Consider the following 26,570-nt stretch of genomic DNA (forward strand, 5'->3'; position numbering starts at 1 on the left):
CTCTGGGAGCCCTCTCAGTCTTCAGCAGGGCTGGTGGTGGTGGGGCTGAGGCCATGGCATCAGGCCAAGTCACACATCAGTATCCCTTCATGGAACCCTAACCTGGGGAAACAGCATTTTGGGAACATAAGAACGGCCACAATTTTAAATTTGAAACATACATGTCTTCAACAGTAATTCAGCAAAAAACTATTGAGGGAGTAATGAAAATATGGACTTTGTTTTATTCATGGATTTTATTCATGGAACACAATACTCACCCTTAACAAAATAAAGTCTGTAAATTGCAAGACATATATACCAATTTGGACAGCTCCCTCCTGAGCAGGATGTAAGGCTTTGTCTGTTTCTGCATTTGGTCTTGCAAGCTGTGTCTTCTAAGGCACTCGCTGCTTGCGCGCAAGACTCGGCATGGGTACAGATCTGGGAGTTTCCTGGGTTAACCCCTGTGCCTCTGAGCTCTGGCAGCACACGGGCAAGACAGAGTGTGCTGCAGCGCTATTCCCGCCCAATTCCTACACTCAGGGGTGTTGCTAGGTCTGTAAACGATCTGGGGCTACGCTATTGTCGATACTGTCAGGACTCGGGGCTAGTTAGCCTTTTTGGTTGTAGCCCCTGAGGTTCTATCCGGGGCTACAACCAAAAGACCAGGGGCTATACCCCCCTCAGCCCTCCCTAGCAACACCTCTGCCTACACTGTCAATGCTGTTTATGAAACACTAGCCTCCCAATAGTGGTGACAAAGCACCAGAAGGCATGCAGCAGTGACGTATGGTGTGTAGATGGACATAGAAAATGTGCCTTTTCCTGAATGGATAAAAAAATAATTGGAGGCCACAGACAAGAATATCTGCAAAAACAATCATATGTTCTCTGCAAGGGTTTCTTTTGCAGAGAGCTACCTTGCCAACCATTAGCAAGTCATCAAAGTTCAAGGGTGGGATTCATCGAGATTTCGGGGTGTCCTATGTCCAGAGGCGTCGCTAGGGAGGGGCTAGGTGGGCTATAGACTTTTGGATGTAGCCCCGTATAGAAGCTCATGGGCTACAACCAAAAGGCTAGCTAGCCCAAACGCCAGACAGAGTAGCCCCAGATCTTTCCAGACCTAGCAACACCCCTACCTGTGACCCAGTGCGAGGAGAGGTCACAGCATGCGCTTATGACTGAAATGTGCACCTTCCAATCTCATACGGATATGTCTTCATTAAGTGAAAAGCTTGGGACTGGAAAGCAAAATAATGCAAAATTAGAACATCAGCGGTCAAGATCCACTTGTTCGACCACAAAAACATAGTTTGGGTTATCCCTAAAATTCTAGTTCGAGATAAAGGAATAGTATGTGACAGAAGGAGAGGCGGAGCCATCCGCATATCTGCCATAATATCCCAAGCCCAGAAGAATAAGCAGGCACTCCTCATCTACCAACCTGTAAAGGAGCAATGCAGCTTTTTTGTGCCACTGCTGCAGTGTAAATGCGATTATCCTTAATTATATAATAATGCGATATGTAGCTGGCGTGAAAGGGATGCATCGTTTTCCTATGCACATGCCCCACACATTTTCACGCTTCACTCATCACTCAAGAAAGATTTCATTAGCTGATTGACAACTTCTGGCTGGTCCTGCTGGACCCAATGCCCCGCATCCGGTATTCTCTCCTCCCGGAAGCTCCTATGAACGTATTGTTTTGAGTACTCGATCATGCCCACTTCCAGGAACTGGTCCCGTTCACCCCAGATCACCATAGTGGGCACCAGCACGTCTTGGCACTTCACAGGCAATGAACTGAAAAAGAAACAGATTAGAGTTCTCAATCCAGCAAGATAGGACCAGTCATTTAGGCGGAGAAGGTTCTACTGGTATTTCACACTGACCAATATGCATAACTCGCACTAAGCTACACCCCTTTGCTAGGACCTAGTGGGGCCTTGAGCAGGAATCTGCATGCTAAGCAACGAGACTCCTGGAGGTGGTATGCAGTTATTCAGGAGAGTCCTTCCAAACATCCAAAGACACAAACGGTTATTGGGAGAGCCCGCAATTCCAATACCAAACATAGACCCAGTCCATTGCCTTTCAAGTAAACCCCCAGTTCTAGGGACAGGGAAACAAGATACAGATACACCCTGGTACAGTCAAAGGACACCACCCTAGCATTTCCCTCACACCCCAATAGCACGTGCCCCACTCGGCCAACATAGCACACTGACCTCACTGCCCCATTCAGCTGCAGAGCTTGCACATACAAAACACTTAAGTAGCCTTAAAACCAAAAACAAAATTGGAAAACACCAAGTTTCAACCCTTTTACCTTAAGAGAAATCAGGAAAGTAGGGAGAAAGTGAAACAGGTTATTCACCAAACAAACATTCAATGCACATGGCAGGATTTCAAGGTCGTAACTGCTCTTTTAAAGCTCCCCTTCCCCTCAACCCCAGCACTCTCCTCCAGTTCTGAACTACAAAGCCTCACTCCCAATTGCATCCCTGCAGGAAAGCACCAGACTATCCTAGCCAATCAGAGAGTAGGCACAGGGCCCAGGCAGTTTAAAAGAGGCCCATTTTCAGTCTGTGAGAAATAGCACACATGCCGTGCAGAGCAATGAGAGCAGACAGAGGTCAAGGACCAGGAGAGTTGGAAAGACTCAAACAGGGTCAGCGTCCTTGACAGCCGGCAGAGACCATGTCATGATCAAAATCCCTGCAGGTAATGTCACCCCTAATGCAAGCAGGAACAATAACTTCTTACTGGAAGCTGGTTGTTAAAGGTCACTGCTGCGAAGCCACCCAGCCTAGTAGGAGCCCAAAGCATAGCGGACTGATTAAACATCCTTATTTTGAGACTAAACTGACTAACGCCACTGGACTGCTGTAACCCTATTTAGGCTAAGAAATCGCACCTGGACTTGGACCTAAGGTCCAAAATAGCCCCATATGCTGATTTTGTAAATTCCCCATCCAGAAATTTTAAATCATTTTTGCTACTTTTTTTTCTAGTTTATCTCTCAATAGGTCCTTCAGTAGTTAACCCGTGGATGTGACCCCAATAGTTATGAACACTGATAGGACGAGCATTGGGTTCCTGGACGGGTAGTTGCAGGATCAGACAAGACCCTGTGAATATCCTTCCTGCACTACTGTTTGTTCCAACCCTTCCTTCTCACCGTTTGTATACCAAGTCAAGTCAGCCATCTTTTTTTACTTCAAAAATTCCAATAAACGCTCATTGAACCTCATCTTGCTGAGTACGTTCAAGAACGTGTTGAACTTTTTCTTGTTTTGCATGTGTTCGGTTGATTTCACTGTCACACCACGACCCAACAGCCACAGCATATACTGCCGCAGACATAAGAGGAGGAAGTTACGACAGCAATAGTTTCTCAAGCAAGAATTAGTTCTCGTTTCTAGATTTCTAAAATCTAAAAGATTCCTGTGTCCCATCTCTTCAGACCTGACCAGATTACAGTAACCAGTTTCACAAACCTGAACAGCTATCTGTGGTATGGCCCTTTAAAAATAAATCAGTCCCAGTGTACAAACTCTTCAAATCTGTACATATTCAAAACACAACATGCTCCGGTGTAGGAGTACATCAAAACAAACACGTTCTCGTATTGAGAGAAAGTCACACTACATGGGTCACCAGAGGGTAGGAAAATGACTCTGGCTTAGGATGGACACAACCTATGTGAAATGCTACATGGAGGTGGAAAACAGGATATCATTGAGTTACTTAACGCAAAATAACTGTGCATTAACAAGAGTCCATGCTATGCACCCTTTAGAATTCAGTCAGAGGCAAAAAGAGGAAGGAACGGGACTCTTGGGGTCCCATGCACACCAAGTCCCAGGTAGGTCAATATCACCGTTAGGCAAGATTGTATGCAGTACCCTTTGGGTGCACTACAATAACCTTGACCTCTTGGTAGTAGAGACCCAACCTTTGGTATAGTCTGAACTACACAGGTTGGAAGCGTGGCTGAGCAGCCAGGCTTATCTCAAGAGAGGTCAATGTGAACAGTAATGTTGTGACACAGAGTCTCACAGTAGCAGTTATTCAAAAAAACAATTACACTCAAGGTTTCTTGATAAAAAATTATTAATTTACCACAGTCAGTTGTATAAGCCTTCTTCAGAAGGGACCAATATATAGAACACTTATAATCCACTTCAAAACACACTCTGTTTCTCTAAATCAGATGATACCCACTTGGGATGGAACACAGGCACTTTCTACACCCTCAAGTGACTTAAACAGCTAGGACAGTGGACACTGATGTATCACTGGTACAATTAGAGCAATACTGAGTTTGGTGCAATAGATAAAATAGAGGAATAAAATAAAAGGTTAACAAATAATTAATGAACAGGTAAGTACCTTTAAAAACGTTTCAATGTCAAATAAGTGAATCCCTTTCCTGGGGGAAAAGATAAAACACAGTCAAAGGTAAGAAGAGTCTTTCAGGGAGCCAGGACAGCCAACGTTAATTGCACAATATCAAGGGGAGTTGAAGATCCTCTTTGCAGCTAGGTAAAAAGTCTTAGAAACGTTTGTAGGATATAGAACTCTTGAAGGGCCACAAACTATGAGGCTTGTGAGGGGCAAAGCTTTAGCAACTCTGCAAGGTAACCAAGACAGGTCTCAACTTAGAGCAAGTAAGGCTACACAACAAGAGGTAAGTTCACTTAGACTTTACAGTACCTCTGGTTACAAGAAATGGTGCCAGCTTGCTTCTGTTCCTGTACAGCTCTGCAGATCCTGTTCCTGAGCCTCAGGACTCCTGCTCTGCAATGGGAAGATCAGCAGCAGCAGCAATGGGCAAACTTCAATTCAGAGGTCCTTCGATGTTCCAGCTCCTCGCATCTGACAACAAATAGCAACACTGCAGTTCTCGAATACCACTCCAGGCTTTCCTTGCTTCTGGGGTCCAGCACTCTGTTGAGGTTGCTCAGGCTTGGTCAGTCCTGCATCAGGAAGTCCGGAAGATCTTCCTAGCGCTCGGGTCAGACTTAAAAGCAACGCACACAATCTGGTGTTCCTCTGCTTGGCACTTCAGTCCAACAGCAGCAGCAACAGTGGAAATACAGCCAGCTCCGAGAGAATGTCAGACAGGCTTACTTTGGAGTTGATTGGTCCCACCAACTCAAAAGGGAGAAGTCGTCCTTGCAGGGCTTCTCTAGTCGAGGCAAATTCAGAGTTTTCAGCACAGCAGCAGGGCTTCACCGGGCAAACCAACGGTCCAGGAGTTGCAGCAGGCGTCTATTCAAAGTTCTACTTTGGATTCCTTCATCCAGTGGTCGACTTGGCCTTCCAAGTCAAAAACCCTCGCCTTTTATGCAGGCTTCTCCCATTCATTCCAGCCTAGCTATCAATCACACAGCAGAGTGGCTATCCATGCCGGAAAGCCAGTCGGCCAATCACCTTTGGGTGCATTCCTGCAACCAATGGGATTAAGCACAGGGAGTTTCGGGCACCTCCCTCACTTCCTGTCCCTGCCAGACATACTGGAACCAGAGACGGGCTTCACTCGAGAATCCTGCCAAAGAAAAATTTGAACAAAGGGACCAAACCTGGTTTGGCGCACAAAGTAAATCTCAAGAAGGACCTTTCCAACAAGAAATGGTGAAAAAAGTAGACCGGGGCCATTTTGACGAAATGGGCACCCATGGGTGCCTTACTGTGGCTGCGAACGCAGCCCGCGGCAAAAACACAATAGTAGTAAAAAGTAAACCGGTTTATAGTGACATTTTCAAATTTAATAATTTCGAATGAAAAATGTCGAAAAATTTAATTTATTTTTAATAACCATTTTTTTACTAGTCAAACCCCCAAAAAAACAAAATAAAAAAAAACATTTTCGAAATTAATACATTCAAAATCATTCATTCAACATTTTAACTGGACACCAAGTAAACCACTGCCACCAGCCATTAATTGTAGAAACGTTAACAAAAACGTTACGTGAGAAACTAGACAAAGGGTATAACTAAGTAACACCTCCAGCACCCTATGGTAAGATAGTGTGTGCTGGGTCTAGAAAGTTACAAAATGTAAGCAAAGTCAATTTCACTTCACTGCTCTTGGAAACAATTTCACCAAGAGAAGGTATTTAAACCTTTGGGAAATCTAAGTGACTTCCCTGTGCAACTGTATTGAAGGTGCTGTGTGTCACAATGTAAAAATTATGCCTATTGTCAGACTCCAAAGTTCAAAGAAACAGTCTAAATCACAATAAAAATACATGAGAGTGAGAAAAAGGGCTCACTCTCTCCAGGTTAGAAACGAAAAGTCCTGAAGTCCAGCAAAAAGAGCTGGGGGTCTCTAAGGTAGAAGAAAGTAACACATTTCTGAGAATTCTCCCTAACAATCACCAATCCCTGATAACTGAAGGCCGGACAATGAATGAGGTCTCTCAGCAGCAGTCTAGAGGCAGGACCTGTGGCACGACTTTCAGCAACTTCTTGTTTCACTTTGTGGTTTTGGTGCCTTTTCTGCAGCACCAACAAAGCACACGGGTCGCCCGGTCAATATTCTTCGCTTTTGTTGAGGGGGTCTGGGTGAGTTGGATCAGATCTCTGGAGTGTCCTTACGAGTTCAACAAAAATTTGGACAGATTCAGCCTTTCATTGACGATGCACTCGAAATGGGCACCAGGTTTCCTGGTATTGGGGTTACGCAGCTCAGGAAACTCCTAAGACCTCTGGAGATGGCTCAATTCAAAGTTTGTCTTGGACCAGATTGTTCCCACCAGTCAAAGGGGAGTCCTCTGCCTCTACGGAGCTCCTCCATCACAAAGAAAACGGGGTCATGACAGCAGTGGTCGCTTCACGGTGTTACAAATTGCCTGCAGGTGTCGCTGGTCATCTTCTTCTTCGGTTACTTCAGTTTCCAGTTGTCGACTTTCTTTTCACTCCAGAAGACTCACCTTTTATACAGTTCCAGCATACACTCCTCTGCAATCTCTCTCAGCATTTTAAAGAAAGGGGCGTTTGGCTGTCCAAGCAGGACAGCCAGACCCCTCCCCATCTGAGAGCCAGTCCTATTCGGGTACGCTGGCAGACAAAGGACAGAGGGCTCCTCCCCCGCTTCCTGCCTGCCCAGACATGCTGGTTCCCGCCAAAGGCAAAACACGCACACGCACTGACCTCCCCCTCCCAGAATGGTAAAAGATCTAACAAAGAACAACCACGCTAGTAATGGCGAAATAAGAAGGTAGGCCCTAAAATGGTACTTGGGTGCCCCTATTGTGCTCTACCGGGGCTATGGACGTAGCCTGCGGTATAAAAACCATACAATAGTTGGTAGTACACGTCCACTGCCACCAGATTGTCTATGTGACTAAAAAGTCACAGGAGCAGAGAGAAGGGGGATAACTAGGTATCCCACTGGCCCTCCACTGAAGGTGGTGTGTGCCAATCTCTCAGACTATAGAGTTTTGGGAGAGATACCAAGTATCTCTCTATCTTTGAGAACTGTAGTTACTCGAGGATATAGAAAGAGGATCTTAAAGGAGGAACTGAAGGGTCCCCAGTAACCCTGCTCATATGGAGGCGTGTGCTGCAGTAGTAAAAACACAGATGCCTTTTAGAACTATGGAGCAGACAGACTACATAATACAGGTAGAATACAAAGAATAGTTCCAAAGGACAGAGCCCACAAGAATGAAGGAGTGGAGAAAAGGCTCTACTCATTCAGGATTGAAAGAAAAAGGTCCAGAGGTCCAGCAAAATGAACTGGGGGTCTAACTGGGAGAGGGGATTAAGCATAAACCTGATCAATCCCCCCCCAACAGAAAACAAATCCCAAATATACACAGAAGCACCATGTCATGTTTTATTTCATTTGAGAGCAACAGAAAAATGCCTTTTGGTTACCTTTCACTTTTTGTACATTGAAATGTACATACATTATTCAGTTACATTTGTTATGCTAATAGTTTGTTACAACGTGCTAGTGGCCATGCACATGCATGCTCCCTCCACAGGCCTTTAATGACAAGATAAAGGACAGTCAGTGACACCTACTGGCCAGCCAATTTGAAACCCACGAAGGTCCCGATGGTGCCCTATAGCCTACAGTCTGCCTGTCAGTCCGAGTCTATGGGTTAAAGGTATGACAACAGCACACCGAGGTTTTAACAGCAACAGGAGATGGTTTGATGAACCTTAGAAAGTGGCAAGAGGCACTCATGAGTAAAAACATTTTCTTTGGATTCAGTTTTGATTTGTGATATTTTGTCTGAGGACCAAAACAGTTGGCATTCACTAAACCAGTACTCATACATTTCTGGTGCTTAGAGAATTAATGTTTAATGCGTTGCTTGAAACCCTGGATTGAAATCTCAGTGGCTGGTACCTCAGAAGGTTACGGTAGTAGTTGAGGGGTCCAGTAAGGGCACCTGGCTTGGACATGCTGTACAAGAAAGCCTCGGTCTCTTCCTCAGTGAGGCGTCGTTCAGGGTTCTGTATTCCTATCTTGTCATCAGTTAGAGCCCTTTTCAGCATCTGTAGAAAAATAAATGATAGAAAATTAAAAGAGAAACATTGAGTGAGACATGAAAGAACAGAAACACAGAATATTGGAGAACATCATAATTTTCTTCTGTAACCCATTGATTTTCCACTTGCCCCTTCTTTTGATATCGTTATTAGAAACATTTTCTCTGTGCTTCAAAAGAAGAAGGGGCAAGTGGAATATCAATGGGTTGCAGAAGAAAATGATGTTAAAGAAAAATTTGACTAATACAACAAGAGAAAAGTATAGCTACATAAGAAAAGAAGAGCAGGATATATGAAAAAGGGCATAGAGTGGAAAATCAGAAACCAGAGGCGATGGGCAGAGGGATAGATGTGTCCTGCTACTCGTCATGAAGTCAAGTGGGCCGGAGCCCATCTCCCTCCCCTGCTGCCCAGCTGATCGGATCCAAACAGGCAGAAGGCCTGTCTCTACTTCGACTGCAAATTAACGAGGGGGGTCCTGGGAGTCCCTCTGCCAGACATTAGTCCTGGTTACGAGAGACGTACCCAGAGTCTTTAGCTCACTATCTTTCACAGAGAAGAAATATCCCAAACATATCAGTCTTTGTCCTGCCCTGGGGCAGTCCAGCACCGAAATGCTAGGCAATTCTCCTCTGAACAAGAGTACCAACAGAAACCCCAGACACGTGTTTCGGTCTGGTTGGACCTCATCAGTAGGGTGGATCTGTGCCTCTCTAAGAATAGTGAGCAAGGGGTCCACGTCTGGATTCCCCTAGTAACTTAGGGTGAGACCCAAAGTTACTTAAATATACAAATTAACAAGGGGGGTCCTGGGAGTCCCTCTGCCAGACATTAGTCCTGGTTATGAGAGACTTACCCAGAGTCTTTAGCTCACTATCTTTCACAGAGAAGAAATACCCCAAACATATCAGTCTTTGTCCTGCCCTGGAGCAGTCCAGCACCGAAATGCTAGGCTAGCATCCTATTGATTTTATTTGCATTGCCTTCTGCCTACTTTTTGTATTAGCATCTTACTGATTTCTGCACTGTCGTTACATATTACTTACATTAGCATCCTATGGGTACTGCTTGTGCATAACGATTTTAATCAAACAACTCTCCATAGGCATGCCATTGTCAGCTCAGCCTACATAGCTAATTTAGAAGGGAATAGTTTCTTACCTGTAACTCCATTTCTCCAGCATTGGTATCTTTCATGGATTGACATGCTTAGAATATTCCCCGTCAGGATGGGACCCCTCGGTACATTTATAAAGCCGTTTTCCATAGGAGAAATTTCGACACGTCTGTGTCCCATCTACGTCATTTTGGGCTGTTTACGCGTGCCCCAATAGGATGTAGCGGTATAAATGCCCCGCCCCCGCAGCTCCCCTCAGATTTTAACCCCTCCAAAGTAGAATGGGGTATATATCGTTTGCATACAGGGGAGACCGGCGGGCGCATGTGAATCCATGAAAGATACCAATGCTGGAGAAATGGAGTTACAGGTAAGAAACTATTCCCTTCTCCAGCATTGGCTCTTTCATGGATTCACATGCTTAGAATAGATTGTATAGCAGTACTCCTGATTTGGCGGTGTGAATGCAAACCAATACCATCCTAAGCACACATTTTCTCTTTTTTTTTTTTTTTTTTTTTTTTTAACTTCAGCGGTTACACGTTAGCGTAAAAAAACAACAACAAGAACAACAACAATATACATGAAGATATATATATTGATTAAAGGACATTCCCCTGAATAGGGCTTACCCCAGTGAAACAGATGACGTAGGACTGCTCATCCCATCTGTACATAGTCTGCATGCTGCCGTTCAAGGCAACAATGGCGGGTAAATGTATGTGGCACCGACCAAGATGCCACCTGACAGATATCTCCCAGCAGAATCCCGGCCCACAACGCCGCCGAAGATGAAGTTGATCTCGTGGAATGGGACGCCTTTCCAGCGGCTTCCCCGCTTTCGAGTGACAAAAGGCAATCGTCGACGAGACCCATCGAGCCAGCCCTTGTTTTGAGATCGCCTTTCCTTTTGCCGACGGCCCATAAGCCACAAACAGCTGTCTTGTATTTCTGAATTGCTGAGTATGATGAAGGTAAAACTTTAGAGCTCTTTTCACATCCAATGTATGGAGAGCTTTTTACGCGACCGAAGAAGGAGTCGCGAACAATGTAGGTAGTACAATCGACGAATGTTTATGAAAGACGGTAGGAATTTTCGGTATGAAATGAGGGTTGGTCGCCAACACCACCTTGTCTTTAAAATCTCAAGTATGGAGGATCAATGACTAGTGCTTGTATCTCTGAGAGTCGTCGTACTGAAGTGATAGCCACCAAAAAGGCCAACTTCCACGATAACAATTTTAAAGACGAAGAAGCCATAGGTTCAAAGGGAGCTTTCATTAGTTCCGTCAACACTAGGTTAAGACTCCAGTTCGGAGGAAACTTTTTAATTGGGGGTGGGGGGAAGGGGGAGTACAAAATAAGCCTTTCATTAAGTGTTTTATCAGCCGCTCACTAAACAGTGGTGATGAATGCCTTCTATGCTTGAATCTTGAAATGGCTGCCAGATGAACCTTTATCGATGAGAAGGATGAACCTCTCTCTGCTAAATGCAGAAAATATAGAAAAAGCTGTTCCGGAATTATATTCAGAGGCTCTAAACATGGTTGATCTTTACACCACATGCAGAATCTCCTCCACTTACTTGCATACAAAGTATTCGTGGACGGAGCCCGTGCGGCTTGTAAAATTTGACGGCAATCCGATGAAATAGTTAGGGTACCAAACTAGCCAGGCTGTCAGGTTGAGACTGTCTGGATCGTGATACCACACTGTTCCCTTGTCCCGGGACAAGAGGTTCGGAACCTTCTGAAACTTCACAGGTCGCGCTATTGATAGCTGGAGCAGGTCGGAGAACCACGCCTGTCTCGGCCAATAATGAGCCACTAAGATCACCCAACACCGGTATCTGTGAATCCATTGCATGGTCCGTCGTATGAGTGGAAACAGGGGAAAAGCATACAGAAACTTGTCCTTCCACGGGAAGGAGAATGCCTCCCCCAGCGAATCAAGTTGCGGCCATCTGCTGGCGAACTGTGCGTATTTCTTGTTCTCCCTTGTCGTAAAGAGATCCAGGGAAGGTTGTCCCCACTTTTTGAAAATCTTCGACAACTGTTGCTCGTTCAATTCCATTCGTGTAGCTGATCCGTTTCTCTGCTGAGAGAATCCGCTTGTACAATTTTTACTCCCGGAAGATGGTAGGCTACTATAGTTAGATTATGTTGTAGAGCCCAATGCCATACTTCCTGAGCTTCGGTCGAGAGAGTTTTGGACCGAGTACCTCCTTGTTTTCTTAAGTAGAACATTGTTGTTGTGTTGTCGGTCAATACTCTCACCACTGATCCTTTTATGTGCGGCAGAAAAGCTGTCAAGGCCCAACGTACCGCCCTCAACTCCAGCACGTTGATATGAAGGTCTGACTCCTCTGACGACCACAGGCCTTGCGTTTGAAGAGAGCCCAGATGCGCTCCCCATCCAATCAGGGACGCATCCGTCACTATCGTCATGTGAAACTCTGGGTGCTGCAGGGGCATCGCTCCGGATAGATTTTCGAAGATTTGCCACCATCGAAGTGCTCGTAGGAGCTTGTTGTTGACAGTCAGTTTGTCCGACCAATGCCCTTGACTCTGGGTCCATCGGTCTGCCAGGAATTCTTGAGTTGGCCTCATGAAGAGGCGAAAGTTGTTTACCAAGGGGATACACGAAGCCATGGCCCCCAATATTGACATATATCTCCTTACCGACACTCCGGTGTTGTCTTTCCACTGGTTTGCCAGCCGATTGAGCCTGTGAATCCTCTCCACAGATGGTTTCACCAATCCCGACTGAGTTTCGAACTCTGCACCCAAAAACACCAAGGAGGACTTTTCGAAGTTGACCGCAAATCCTAGTTGTCGCAGAAGTTGCATGGTGGCCTCTAGACTTGCCTGCGTTTTTATAGGGGACGACCCCTTCACCAACCAATCGTCCAGATAATGTTAAACATGATGACCCTGCTTTCTTAACCATGCTGCTAGCGGGGCTAAGCACTTTGTGAACGTCCTTGGAGATGAATTTAATCAGAATGGGAGCACTGAACTGGTAGTGGATCCGCCCGACTACAAACCTCAGGAACTTTCTGTGTCGTCCACGCATTGGTATATGAAAATACGCGTCTTGGAGATCCAACAACGCCATAAAATCCCCCTGTTGAATAGCCCGGATCACTTCCTGAAGTGTGAGCATTTTGAACCTCAGATTGTTTGATGTTTTGTTGAGGTTTCGAAGATCGAGAATGGGATGCCACTTGCCGTTGGGTTTTTTCACAACGAAGTATCGGGAGTAAACTCCTTGACCTCTCTCTGACACAGGTACCAATTCTATAGCCCCTTTTTGTAGCATAAGCACTACTTCTTGTTTTAAAAATTGCAGATGGGGCTGAGCCGAAAACACTGGTGGAATGTGCGACGGCTTGATTTTGAATTGCAAGGAATGGCCGAACTTCACTGTGTCCAATACCCACCGGTCTGATATCTTCTCCCACTTGTCGACACGGTGAGACACCCTGCCTCCCAGGACATTCTGAAACTCGTCATTGCTGGTCTTTTGATTGTTTGTCCTTCGTCGACGATGAGAAACCTCCCCCTTTTTCTTGAGGCTTGATAGTCTCGACTTCTTCTCGCGGTTTGAGAAGCCTGCCTGTAGCCTTGAGAGGAGTACGACGGTCTACTGAACGCACGGTCCCTGGATGACAAGAACTGGGAATTTCCTGACGCTCCTCTAAAGGGGCGAAACAAACGAAAACTTCTGCCACTCTGAAGGGCCCCAAGAGAGCGCGCTGTGTCCGAGTCTTCTTTCATGTCTTTCAAGGCCTCGTCCACCTTCTCCCCAAATAGGTGTTCTCCTTCAAAGGGCATATCCAACACTTTATATTGCACTTCTGGCCGAAAGTTGGTGCATTTGAGCCAGGCCTGTCTCCTCAAAACCACTCCATTGTTAATTTGCTTAAAGCCTGCTTCTGCCAAATCTACGGCGATGTTTGAGTGATTGGAAGCCTCTTCCCCCTCACGAACAAGTAACATTGTAGATTTTCTATGTTCGTCTGGCAGATGTTCCAGTAAGGGTGCTAAACAATGCCACATCTCTCCATCATACCTCGCCATAATAGCTAGAGAATTGGTCGCCTTCACCGTTGTTGCCGCTACCTACAACACCTTCTTGCCAAAGGCATCTTATCTCCACCTCTGACTCCCAAGTCGGGTCCCTAGAAGGGGATAACGATATATCCGATGTAGACTCTCCTTCCGACTCGGACTCCGGTAGTTCTCCGGGCGCCGGCATGGAAGGTCTTCACGAACCAGAACCGCCGTCGCCATAGGAGCCGGCCGATGGGAAGGGCCTGGCTCATTGTCGACTGGTGTGGTATGTCGTCTCGCCGGAGCAGTAACCTGAGGCAACTTCGCATCCAATTTCCTCAACAAGGTTTGTAGAGTAGACTAAACCTCAAGGGATAAAACTAGCTAACCCCTTGCAATCCATGTTCCGTAGGCCCAATCACTGGTTAACGTTCCTCATCCGCGGAGGATATGGAAAAAGCTGCCTCCTGCTGCAACAGGGTCTCTGGTAAAACCGGGTCATACACTTCCGGCCACCAGCCCTCCTGCGTAGCCTCTGTCGACGAGGTTAATTTCTCGACAGTCGCTGTCGTCGCCGCCATATGACTCGGAGGAACTACTGAAGAGACGATCTGCGTCAATGGTAGTGAGGGCGTCGACGATCGAACTCCCGGTGGACGGAGAATCCTGAGGCACGCCCGCCTTTTCTGAACTTGACTTGTGTTTTGACGAATCTCGACTCGAGGATGATCTATGATGATCACCTGAGGAGGATCTTGACAGGCTTTTCTCTCCTTTTTTGACGAGGAGGAAGACGATGAAGTTTTTGTTTTCGATGACTCCCTCACGGAATGTTTTTCCAATTAGCTTTTCTCCATCGAACGCACTTTCTTCGCCGGAGGTTCAGCCGATACGGAACGGCGGGTGACCACTGGAGATTCAGCTCTTGAAGCCAAGCTATGCGCGGAACCTACCTCTGAGGGGGGGGGGGTACGCACCCTCTGTCGTTCAACCAAGCCACCAGCCGTCTATTTTGGTCTTTGAGGGTCTTCTGCGAGAAGCCTTTATAAATGTCGCAATTGTCAGCCGAATGGTGAGGATGGAGACAATATATACAGTCCATATGGCCATCTCCTTCGTACACCTTTAATCCGCATGTAGCACACGGACGAAATAGAGCTTTCCCAGACATTAGGAAAAAAATTGATAAACCAACCTAGTAAAATAGTAGATGACACAAGGTGATCCCACTACTTTGGAAGACGGTTGAAATCTGAAGGGAGCCGCAGGGGCGGGGTATTTATACCGCTATGTCCTATTGGGCCACGCGTAAGCAGCCCAAAATGATGTAGATAGGACACAGAAGTGTTAACATTTTTCCTATGGAAAAAGGCTTTATAAATGTACCGAGGGTTCCCATCCTGACGACGGGGAATATTCTAAGCATGTGAATCCATGAAAGATCCAATGCTGGAGAAGTGTTACTATATAAGTTTTGTATGTCAATAGACTACACCCACCTGTTCCAGTATGCTAACTACTAGTCATCACATTTGCGCCCTTGGTTTCCTATTCGCATTTATCAGTTTTGTGGGTCTCGCCTGGCTGTGCCCTCCTCCTCCGAGGCCTACCAAATCCTATTTACTTGGAGGTAAGCAACTCATCCACTATGATACACTAAGTATCCCCACTCCGAGCCTAATCCCAAAGTACCCAGTTACTAGGAACGCTAGACTACGGTCTAGATTAACAAAACTTTATGAACCTACTAATAGTTCTATGCACCTAGTCAATCAGAAAACCAACCGCCACATGAATCCCAGTACTTACATCACCACACCCAAGGTCCAGCCCGCAGGAATACCATGCACAGTCCCTATCACGAGCCCCAACCTCACAGGCGCCCTAGCGCCCTAATAAAAGCCAGATCATTGGTTGCTCATGCCACGGAGACATTCGACCTTATCCAATCTGAAAACTATAACTTCCTATCACTGAATTTTGGCTACATGCTGCTGCAGGCCCTGCCCTCATGATGGCTATTCCCAATGGCTATACAATCTTAAGGGCTGATAGAAATGAAGCACGTGGAGGGGGTAATAACCCTTATTGCCAAATCTAATTTGTCGATAAGGTTAGCACCCTCCTCTGATATTAAAATCAAGTGAAAATCTCACAGCTGAACTAGCTATCAACAAAACCCAGACCCTTACTATCCACCTAATTTACAGACCCCCAGGTCCCACTGGTACATTCGAGGGGGATATCTCTACTATCCTTTCTAATGACCTAAAACATTCTACCCAAGTCCTCTTGCTAGGGGACATTAACCTGGGCTTCAATGACCCTAAACACCCACACGCTTCAAGTGTTGCCAATATCCTAACCTTGGCTTTACTCAGAGTGCTCCAGCCTACCCACACCAAAGGGAGAACTCTTGATTGGGTGGCATACTACAATTGTAATGCTTCTATCTCATCCGTCTCCCATCAAATTTGGGCAGATCACCACTTTGTGACATTTTCGCTAGAAACTAAACGACAAACCCACACCACCACCCAGCTTGCCCCTCCCTTACTAACTAGGAACAAAAAGAACATTACCCCCGATAACCTACTCCCCCTGATTCTCCCCACTCTCCACTCTTTACCAGAAAATGTGGGTCCCGAGGCCCTGGTGAACGAGTATAATAAAATCAGGTCTGCCTCACTAGACATAATCGCACCCCTCAAAACGCGACAAAGTAAACCTAAAGCCCACCTTAACGCTTGGTACACAACACACCTGAAAACATTACCAGCTAAAAGAAGACAATGTGAGGTAGCATGGAGACTACTCCCTTCCGACGAAAATAAAGCCAACATCCATACGATATCTGCCTTATACAAAAGTGAAATAATTTCAGCTAAACGCGAAACCTACAATTCTAGAATTGCACAAGCCAATTCAAGTATAAAGGATTTTTTTGTTATCGTGAAGGGATTAAAAGCCCCCATCCCAGTACCTGACAATTGTGAAAAAATGATTCTATCGCTCAAACTCTCTAATTGTCAGGGAGATCAATGCCCTGCCCAACTGATAAAGGATGCTGCCCGAGATCTGGCCCCCTTTATCACAAAACTCATCAATACCTCATTTGCTTCTGGCACCATACCAAGCAGCCTAAAAGAATCTTGGGTGCTCCCATTACTTACAGACATTAGACCCCGCCATCCCTACTAACTACCGGCCAATCACAACAGTGCCCTTCCTTCGAAACATTTCAGATAAATTGGCTTATTTACAAATACAGAAACACCTGGAATCTAACCACTTGCTGGGTGCTCGGCCAGTCAGTCAGGCTTTCGGCCCCAGCATGGGACCGAAATAGCCTTAATAGACCTAAAAGCCCAAACTGACAAGCTCAGAGATCAAGGGAAGACAGCCCTCCTCCTGCTTTTGGACCCATCGGCTGCTTTCGACTTGGTGCATCATGAGGTTCTTTGTAGGCATTTGAACATGGCAGCTCATTTTTCAAAAGAAGCCATAGTATGGGTTGAATCCTTTCTTAACAGGACTATGAGAGTCTTCTCCCTCACTGCAGCCGCAGACCCCATCCCCATCTCTTGCGGAGTGCCTCAGGGCTCTTGCATCTCTCCTACCTTGTATAACTTCTTCATGAAGCACCTTTTCGATGATCTGGACCTTCTTGGCATCACCTACACCAACTATGCAGATGATACTCAGATTCTCCTACCGCTTACTGGTGATTAAGACAAGGATTTGGCCTTGATGAACAGGGTTTATCTCATCATCCAGGCATGGATGTCCACCCATGGACTATGCCTCGATGACAAGACGGAGATCAATATCCTGGGCACCATCTCAACCCTAAAAAAACTGGGACCTAAATACTCTACATTCAATATCGATAACAACCCCATTACGGTCGCTAGCAAGGTCAAAACCCTGGGTTTCTACCTGGACTCGACCTGCTCTTTCAAGAAACAGGTTAATGCAATGGCATTTGCACAGCATACACCTGTCAATCAGAGCAGGCAAACCTTTCCTGTCCAACAATAGCTGCATTACCCTGGCAAGAGCTCTTGTTCTGTCGAAGCAGGATTATTGTAATTCTCTCTACTTTGGGGCCAACAAGGAAATTATTAAGAAAGTCCAGCTCCTCCAGAACAATGCTCTTGGAGCGGCACTTGTTATCTCCAGGAGAGATCATATCTCGGAAACAAGAAGATTAAACGACTGGTTATCCACACAGGATAAAATCCAGTTGAAAGTGGCTTCTCTCACAATGTCTAAACAATGCAGCACCCTGCTACCTTACTGAGAGAATCACTAGAAAAATCTCGACGGTGCAGATGTTCGAACACCAATTGCCTCTTGGTCCCAAGATAAAAACTCTCCAGAGTGGGGGGATGTAGCTTCCCGGTTAAGGCAGCCCAACTGTGGAACTCCTTAGCCCCTCTCCTGCGAGAAGATCAATCCTACCCACAATTCCAGCAGAACCTCATAAACTGTCTCAAAGACTCAGACCAACAATCTGGCATATGACTCCATTCTACCTCCTGCTTTACCGTTGTACATAATAAGAGTGTTTCCAGACCTGAAAGGATCACTATTGTGAAGCGAACTTTCATTCTGCAGCTACCTATTTCCACCCAGCACTGCGAGCAGCGGGAGGCTCTTGCTGAGTGGAATTGATTTCCTGGTGGAGGCGGTGCTAGCCCTGGTCCCGTGACAGATCACGTGACCACTTGCAGGCTTATACTGCCGGGACCGTCACCCTCGCGGCTTTAAGCCCGGCGGAGACAAGTCCCATCGGCTGTTGTGCGGCTGTTTGGCGCCCCAAGGTACTTTCTTTGATATTGGTACTATTACTGCCTACAGTTCTTCTGCTGTGTTCGTGATCAAAAGCCTCAGTCCTCACGTGGAGCGGACGCGCTGAGGTGCGAGCGAACAACTGCAGTCTACTGAGGCTAGGAGGCTAAGGAGGTATGGATTTGCAAACGGACCCCCTGCTTCCCAGACCTGAAATCACTATGGAAAACTCTGAACTTTCCTCTCTTCACACCCAAGTAAAAAGTCCACCTGGCAGGATATTAAGGAGCAGATATCTCAGCCTTGAAAGGCAGAAAGAGTTGCGTAAAATCTACACGGCAAGAAAAGACCGTGGAATTAATGCTGGCTCTACTCAATTGGGAAAAACGACATCTTTATGCTCTTTGGCGCCTTCCACCCAAATGACTTCCAGCTCCATTGAAAACCTCCCTGAAAACGCGACCGGTCAGGTCGGGGGTGCTCAGAATGCGCCAAATGACTTTTCCTACGGTATCTTGGAGGGCGTAATGAGTGAAAACTCAGGAGGATTCTACGAACATTTTCAGTGAAACCTCGTATTTGACTCCAGGATCTCCTCACTCCGAGCTTGCTGCCCCCAATTTTCACAGTTTCCCTCCTCCCCATTCGTCTCCGAACATACCTGGAGGCCAATCTGCTGTGGCCCCGAGTGGGGAGGGTCATCGCTCTCAAATGGACCCAATGCTGGTGGTTGGGAGCCCGTCGCTCAGTACGAGCCCACCGCTGTCGGCTGTTGGTGTCCCGCGGGCCTCTGCCGCAGTGAGTGAGAGTGAGCCTAGCGGAGACCCCCATGCGGCTCACCTCAGCTTGCAGGCGGCCACGCCAATAGCGGGTGCTGTCTGTGGCTCCCATGTGCCTCTCTCTCCATCGGTGAGGGTGACAGGGCCTCCTGCCTCTATCACTGAGGATCCTGACCATCAAAGCCGCCAGGTCCTTACACAGGCGGAAGTCTTTGTTCCCCAGGCTCAATCTGAGTCAGTCTCTGGCGATGTAGACGTGGAGCTCCTCTCTGCCGCCACCCTGTCGCAAACCCAAGCATCAAGACAACAAGGCTCTTTTGCTTCTGTGACCATCTGTTCTGATGAAAATGGGTCTACGGTCGTAGCCCCGGATCGACTAACTCCGGGAAATAAACCAAACGCCATAGCCACTGAGCTCATTGCCCAGAAGAGACACATCGCAATGGCTCTACTGAAAAAAAGAGCACTATTAAGAGAGTGGTAAGGAATTGGGGGAGCATTTAGATCATGGCTCCCAGCAACTAAAAAGAGCTACCAACCAGAAACAAAAAAAATGTGACCTAGACAAATCTACTTTTCAGAATCTTCCGACTCCACATATTCTCAAAGAATTCTTCTTTAAACAAAGAGGATACCAGAAATAGACACTGAACTTTCTGACGCAGAAATGCTTGATGTCCCCCCTGGAATTACCTCCTGTGCTGACACAAAAAGAAAAAATAGCGGACACTGCCCATAGTACAGCGGAGACCCAATGTGGCCAGGCAACCACCCCAGTGCCCACCAGCCGCGATGACAGGGATGCTCAAGGAAATATGACCATTCCTTGTCGATTGGGAGTACGATCAGAGGCATGAAGATGTGCCTCCACATCGCTCGGAGAGAGGTGGTCCGGGGAATAATTTATTAATACCATCAACTATTTCCCCTCCAACGAGTGGAAATAATCAAAGAAAGACATCTTCACCAACTCTAGCCCAACCGAACTTAAGGAATAAGTCCTTTCTTAAAGTGACGCAACCGGTCCTGGCTTCACATGGGCAAAAAATAATTCTTTCTGATTTTTCATCTGGAAGACAGTCTTGAAGAGAAAGACGGTCTTGCAAATCCTAATCAATATACCAGCATTGAAATCTTTAAAAACATCAGATCTTGTACTAGTTGAGCCTTATCATAGAGACGGGAAGGCAAAAACCTACCTCCATGTGAAAGATCATGTTGACCTAACGGTGAAGAATAGGTGACCGCGGCCTTGACTCAACTGGGCTTCTCGCTAGATGAAATTCCCGTGTCTGAACGTGCAGTAAAGATTGCTCCGCTTGTAAGCAACTCGGCGGCAAAAAAATCGGCACGTCACTCTAACCCTGCAGATATGCCAGTAGGCAGTAGAAGAGTTGCTCTCAGGGAGAAACCCGAACTCAGCAGGTGATATTTAGATCGAGACTCCATTTGTCTAACATCAACACAAATTACCGAAAATCTCAATATGAAGGCAACTGGAGCTCAAATCCCAGACGGGGGGGAAAAACCAAAAGCGTTCTGAGGCCAGTGATGAAAGTGCAGAGTGGGCCCATAATAAAAAACGTGAACCATCGGGGCCCTGGAGATGGTTAAAAAAGGTCTTAAATCCAAACCATCAAAATTAACAACTAAAAGACTCATCGACGCCCACGGCTCCTCTACAACTGGAATGTCCACGCAGGAATAGGAGCATCATGTGCTCTTGGAACACGAGGGGCCACGACCACCTGACTAAGCCAGACGCTTTCGATTTGAGCCATTTTGATATTATAGGTCTCCAGGAGACGTGGCTTATGGAATCACCAGTGCTGGATGGATACGATATGCACATCTCTCCAGCAGTAAAAGGTTTGTTTGGAAGACCGTCTTCAGGCCTCCTAACGGCAATTAAAATCGGATCGGGTATTTCCGTCAGAAAGAAAGTGGCCCAATCATATAGCATGTTAGCCCTATTAGCTGAGTGATTCTGTATAGAAACCCCATCGGGAACTAATATGAAATCTAATTCGCAATTATCAATGTCTATTGGAATCCACAGAGAACAAGTAACATGGAATCTCTTGATAACATTGCGGAAACCATAGACAAATTCCTTTTTGAAGAGTCAACTGACTACATCATAATCTGTGGCCATTTGAACGCAAGGGTCGAGCAAACCCCTGCTGCGTCATATCTCTGCCCCTCTGCTGTGAGGGGTGTGCTGTGGTCTGATTCTATGGACTCGAGAAAATTTTACTATGTTGCATCAGCTCGTGGTCATCTTCCCCGAATTCCAACATGGGAACGAGCCGAAACATCAGCAACACTGGACCACATCTACGTTTCCTACTCTTTCCTCCCGTTCGTTGATTCTTTTGAGGTATACAGAACAAAATCTAGTGATCATAATCCCTTGATAATGACTCTCGAGTCCGAACCAACTCCAAAGCAAATATATCCATTTGAGGTGGAGGTAGCACGAAAGTCGTCGCAAATCCAACTTACAGCAACTAACATCAAGGAAATCGCCAAGAAATTTGATGCACTCAGTAAAACAACGATGGGCTCAACAAACAGACCAAATTACATGCCCCTGGTGTTACCACATAGGAAAGAAAAAGGTCTGTGTACCCGACCCATCGGAAAAGAGGTCCATGAGTATGGGCGAGATCGGCGCCCTGTCTGGATAAATTCCAAACGGGCTTTGTTAAGAACGCAAGCACCAGTATCAATATCCTGATTTTGAACATCATAAAGGAAAACGTCAAGAACGGTGCTCCAGCAGTTTACATTGCGTTCATTGACTTAACACAAGCCTTTGATAAGATCAGCCGTCAAAAGTTGTGGGCGAAATTAAAAATGTGGAAGTGCCCTGCAAAGATCTTATGCCCGGTGATCGCATTACATACGGGCACAAAACTAAGAGTACGTTTAAATCGACAAGGGATGTTATCGGACCAATTTTCATCAGAGCGTGGGGTTAAACAGGGTTGCCCGCTCGCTCCAGCCTTATTTATCGCCTTCATGGGAGACTTCCCACATACACAACCAGTGGTCAGAGCCTTTCCGACCAAATTGGGCAATACTGAAATAACAAGACTGTTATACGCTGACGACTTTATCCTTATGGATCAAACCCAAACAGGTCTCCAACGGCAACTCACAAACTTGGCAAATTATATCAGCGACAACGAGTTGGAGATAAACATCCATAAGTCAAAAATACTGACGATGGGGAAAAGCGGTCAAACTACGACAAATCAAGGCCACTGGTATTTGAACAATATGAAAGTTGAAACTGTGCCTACTATAAAATACTTGGGAATCATGATAGATTCAAAAAGGTCAGAAAGTGCGACCTATTCAGCACTATGGACGAAGATCAAAACCCTGAAAACCCAAATGAAATTAGATCGGAAATATGGTAAATTCTCGCTTCTTCCAGCGATCCAATTCTACAAACAAAAGGTAGTCCCGTCAATAATCTACGGCATGGACACTGCGTTGAACATTGATATTACCATATGGACAAAGCTGGAAGGCTACCTATGGAAAGCCGTGCTAGGTCTGCCGGAATACTCCTCAATTGCCGTTGTTAGACGTGAATTGGGCTTACTATCATTGCAAGCATCAGTTGGCCAAAGCCAGATGTGTCTTTTTCGGAAAATTATTCTTCCAGATACCCTTCCTATCTATAAGCTAGTCCAGATAGAGCTCAGTCAGGGCCGGTGTAGAGCACTAAATAATTGGGCACATAAACTCACAAAACTATCAGATCTGGCTTGCTCAGTAGAAGACCCGATTGCGAACCCCAACAGAATCAAGGTAAAAATAGCACAAACAGATTGGATCCAAACGGGCGAAAAAACAATAGAAAACAAGCTCCTGGCTCACTTACCAGCAACAACAAATACACTTAATCAACCTATGAGCTACTGCATAAAATTTCCCAACAAAAAAATGCAGAAAAACTTATGAAAATAAGATTCAATCAACTACCAACGCAGGAAATTATAGCAATACGCACAAAAACCGACGCTCAATCTTGCAGATTTTGTTCGGATCCAGAAACAGTGGAAACTTTAAGACATTTACTCATGACTTGTACCAGAAGTGCGTTCTTGCGAGAAGCCTATTTGAGCCCTCTGATTTACAATGTAACACTCTGAGAGGAAAACACATGGTGGTGCCGCCTGATTGCAGGAGACAGAACTAAGTGGTCGATGGCGGCAGTAAAGATTTTAGAAGCAGCCTTGAGCCTAAACCAGAACTTACAAACTAGTCAAGTCTAACTCAATGAATACGGACTCTCTTTGCTTGGACATTATGTTTCTTTGGTTAAGTACCTAGTTTGCTGGTTTCAATTCAATTTTTTTCTTCTCCTTACCTTCTTGTACCATGTTCGCTTTTTTCTCTGTCTACAACTATGATATTTATTTTACAGAGTTTGTTTTTCTATGTTGCGTACCAACATCTTGTAAAAATCAAAACGTTCTTGATTATAAACAAGTAAATAAAAAAAATTTAAAAAAATAATGTGTTAACCATAATTGTACATAGTATTTTACCTGTACCCTGACTATGCAACACCATCTTATCCAGGATGGCATACCTTGTATTATGTAAATGCATGTTTGCAAATGTACTTTCTGTATTAATGTTTACCATAATTGTATATAGCATTTTATATGTATCCTGACTATGCAACATCATCTTACCCCGGATTGTATACCTGATTCATGTAAATATACCTTGCAAATGTACTCTCTGTAACCAAGCAAGCTGTCTTATGCAATGCGCCCTGATACCCTCAGGTCTGGTGCGTAATACAAGTAATAAGACAAACAAACATGTGAAGGATGGAGGGATTCAAGAGCGGCATTAGGGAGAATTCTCCTTTCTGTGCCAATTCCCTTCAACCTTAGAGACCCCAAGCTCTTCTGCTGGACTTTAGGACTTTTTAATTTTAACCCTGGGGTGAGCGAGACCTTTTTCTCACTCTCTCATGTATTTTGACCTGATTTGGATTATGCGTTTCCACTTTTTTTGTAGTCTGAAAACTTCATAGGCATCTACTTTTTGTATGGTTACACACAGCACCTTCAATGCAGTGTCACAGAGAAATCCTTTAAGATTTCTAACACGGTTTAAATACATTTTCTTGCGTGAACTACCATTCCCAAGAAGAGTAAAGTGAAATTGACTTTACTTACTTCAATCAGTGTCTGGAAAGGCAAGATGTGAGGGAGTTTCCCGAAACTCCCTGTCCTTTGTCTCTAGAAATGCCTGAATGCAGGGTTGCTGTGTGACTGACAGCCTAGGCTGTGCATGAATGGGAGAAACCTGCTTAAAAGGTGAGGGTTTTAGGACTAGAGTCAGAGTCGACCACTGGGAGAAACACCCAATGAAGAAACCGTGGACCAAGCTTGCTGCATCCTCCTGGACCTTTGAATTGCCCGGTAAATCCCTGCTGCTGTGCTGAAACTTCTGATCGACAAGAGAATCTCAGGAAGGGACAACTTCTTCCCTTGGGTTAGTGGGGCTAACTAACCCCGAGACAAACTCCACTGGACCATCTTCCCCGATTGGCTGTACTTCTTCGCTGCTGCAAGAACCAAGTGCCAGGGGCCAAGAAGTCCGTAGTCGAGTGCAGGAGTCTAAGGGCCGTCCAGTAGCAGGACAACCAGATCTTGAATCCCCTCACCAAGGTACAGGACTCAAGGAGTGAAGGAAGCCCAACCGGTATCCGAGATCTGCAGTGGTGCAGTTTACCGTGCGCTGAAACCGCAAAGTGCCACTGATCCGAAAAGAGCCCGTAGCTGCCGATGTCCTCCCTCTTGTCCCCACGACTGACTTGAGGCTCCGGAACCCAGGATCCTCATCACTGCAATGGAACAAAAATCCAGCTGGACCACTGTTCTTCAAACCAGAGGTACCGTTAGACTTGCGGTCCTTACCTCAGTGTCTTTAGCTGTGCTTCTCAGTTGAGACTTGCATTGGCTACTTATGTTGGAGTTGATTCCAACTCTACTTTTCACAAGTGTAACAGATTGTGACCCTACAAGTGATTTCTACAAAACTCTCCAACTTTTTGCAAGATTTGTATTATTTAAGAAGTTCCTCAGCTCCATAGATTGTGATATATGACATGACATTTATAAAGCGCCTATACACAAGTGTGTCAAGGCGAGACGAAGCAAGGGAGGGGCAACAGAGGGAAGACGGAGACAGCGATCTTACTATGCAAGTTGACATCGAGATTTCACAAGTGCAGGGGAGGGGGAAGGGGAAAGGTGCAGAGGGGAGGTGCAGAGGGGGAGGGGGCAGAGCAGTACATAGGATAAGGAACAAGTTACTTACCTGTAACTGTTGTTCTCCAGCATGGGTCTGGCATGGATTCACATGCTCATGAATATTCCCCGTCGTCAGGCTGGGAATCCTCGGTAAAGAAAAAAACCAGTATCAGTTTCGTTTCTGATCTGTCTTTCGTAGTAGTAACCAATCACTGGTCTCTGCGTCATACTGACCACAGCCAATGACTGCCCTCTACCTAAGCACCGCCTCTGGCAGCCATCTTCAGATTTGGAAGCACGTGAAGTGGCAGTATGACCAAGTGAAGAGCCGCAGAGGGGTAGGCGGGAGGGTTCGCATGCTGGAGAAGGAACAAGTTACTTACCTGTAACTGTTGTTCTCCAGCATGGGTCTGGCATGGATTCACATGCTCATGAATAAAGAATACATAGCAGTACACACATGCACAACCACAGGAGGTGGCAAAGGCTCAACATTAAGCATTACATCAAACTCAACATTAAGCATCTTACCTCCTCACCAGGCTCACCTCAGGCGAACAGGTTGCGCAGCACTGCTTGGCCGACCCTGGACTCCTCCCTGGAATCCCGATCGACGCAGTAGAATTTCGTGAAGGTGTGCGTCGACCTCCACGTAGCAGCCCTGCATATGTCCAGCAGGGGCACACCAGAAAGGAACGCCGTGGTGGCTGCGATCGCTCTGGTGGAATGGGCTCTCGGACGGCCAGGCAGCGGTCGGTTTGCCAACCGATGACAGTACATGATACAGCCGGAGAGCCATCTGGAAATGGAAGCCTTCGAGAGAGCCTTCCCCTGATTGACAGGTCCAAAGTTCACAAAGAGTTGTGACGTCTTCCGAAAACACTTCGTGCGGTCCACGTAGAACTTCAGCGCTCTAGCCACATCCAGCGAGTGCAAAGTCCTCTCAGCCGGCGACGAAGGCGACGGGAAGAATACAGGCAACACCAAGGGTTCGTTGAGGTGGAAGTCCGACGGTACCTTGGGCATGAAGGAGG

At 46.1% G+C, this 26,570-nt stretch overlaps 1 protein-coding gene across 2 annotated transcripts in view; it reads right to left on the minus strand.

Moving 5' to 3' along the window:
* Positions 1-204: 204 nt before the first annotated feature.
* The window catches only part of LOC138447657 (epoxide hydrolase 3-like), a 374,419-nt gene continuing 348,053 nt past the window's right edge, over positions 205-26,570 (minus strand). For both annotated transcript variants that reach the window (XM_069603882.1, XM_069603883.1), the window contains 2 exons: positions 8,356-8,504; positions 205-1,785 (listed from right to left, as the gene is read on the minus strand). In XM_069603882.1, the coding sequence (XP_069459983.1) occupies positions 1,569-1,785; positions 8,356-8,504 (366 nt within the window). In that variant the 3' untranslated portion in view covers positions 205-1,568. The remainder of the gene's footprint in view (positions 1,786-8,355; positions 8,505-26,570) is intronic.

Source organism: Ambystoma mexicanum, chromosome 3q (assembly GCF_040938575.1).
Source record: "Ambystoma mexicanum isolate Mex_15411 chromosome 3q, UKY_AmexF1_1, whole genome shotgun sequence".
Classification (NCBI taxonomy): Eukaryota; Metazoa; Chordata; class Amphibia; order Caudata; family Ambystomatidae; genus Ambystoma; species Ambystoma mexicanum.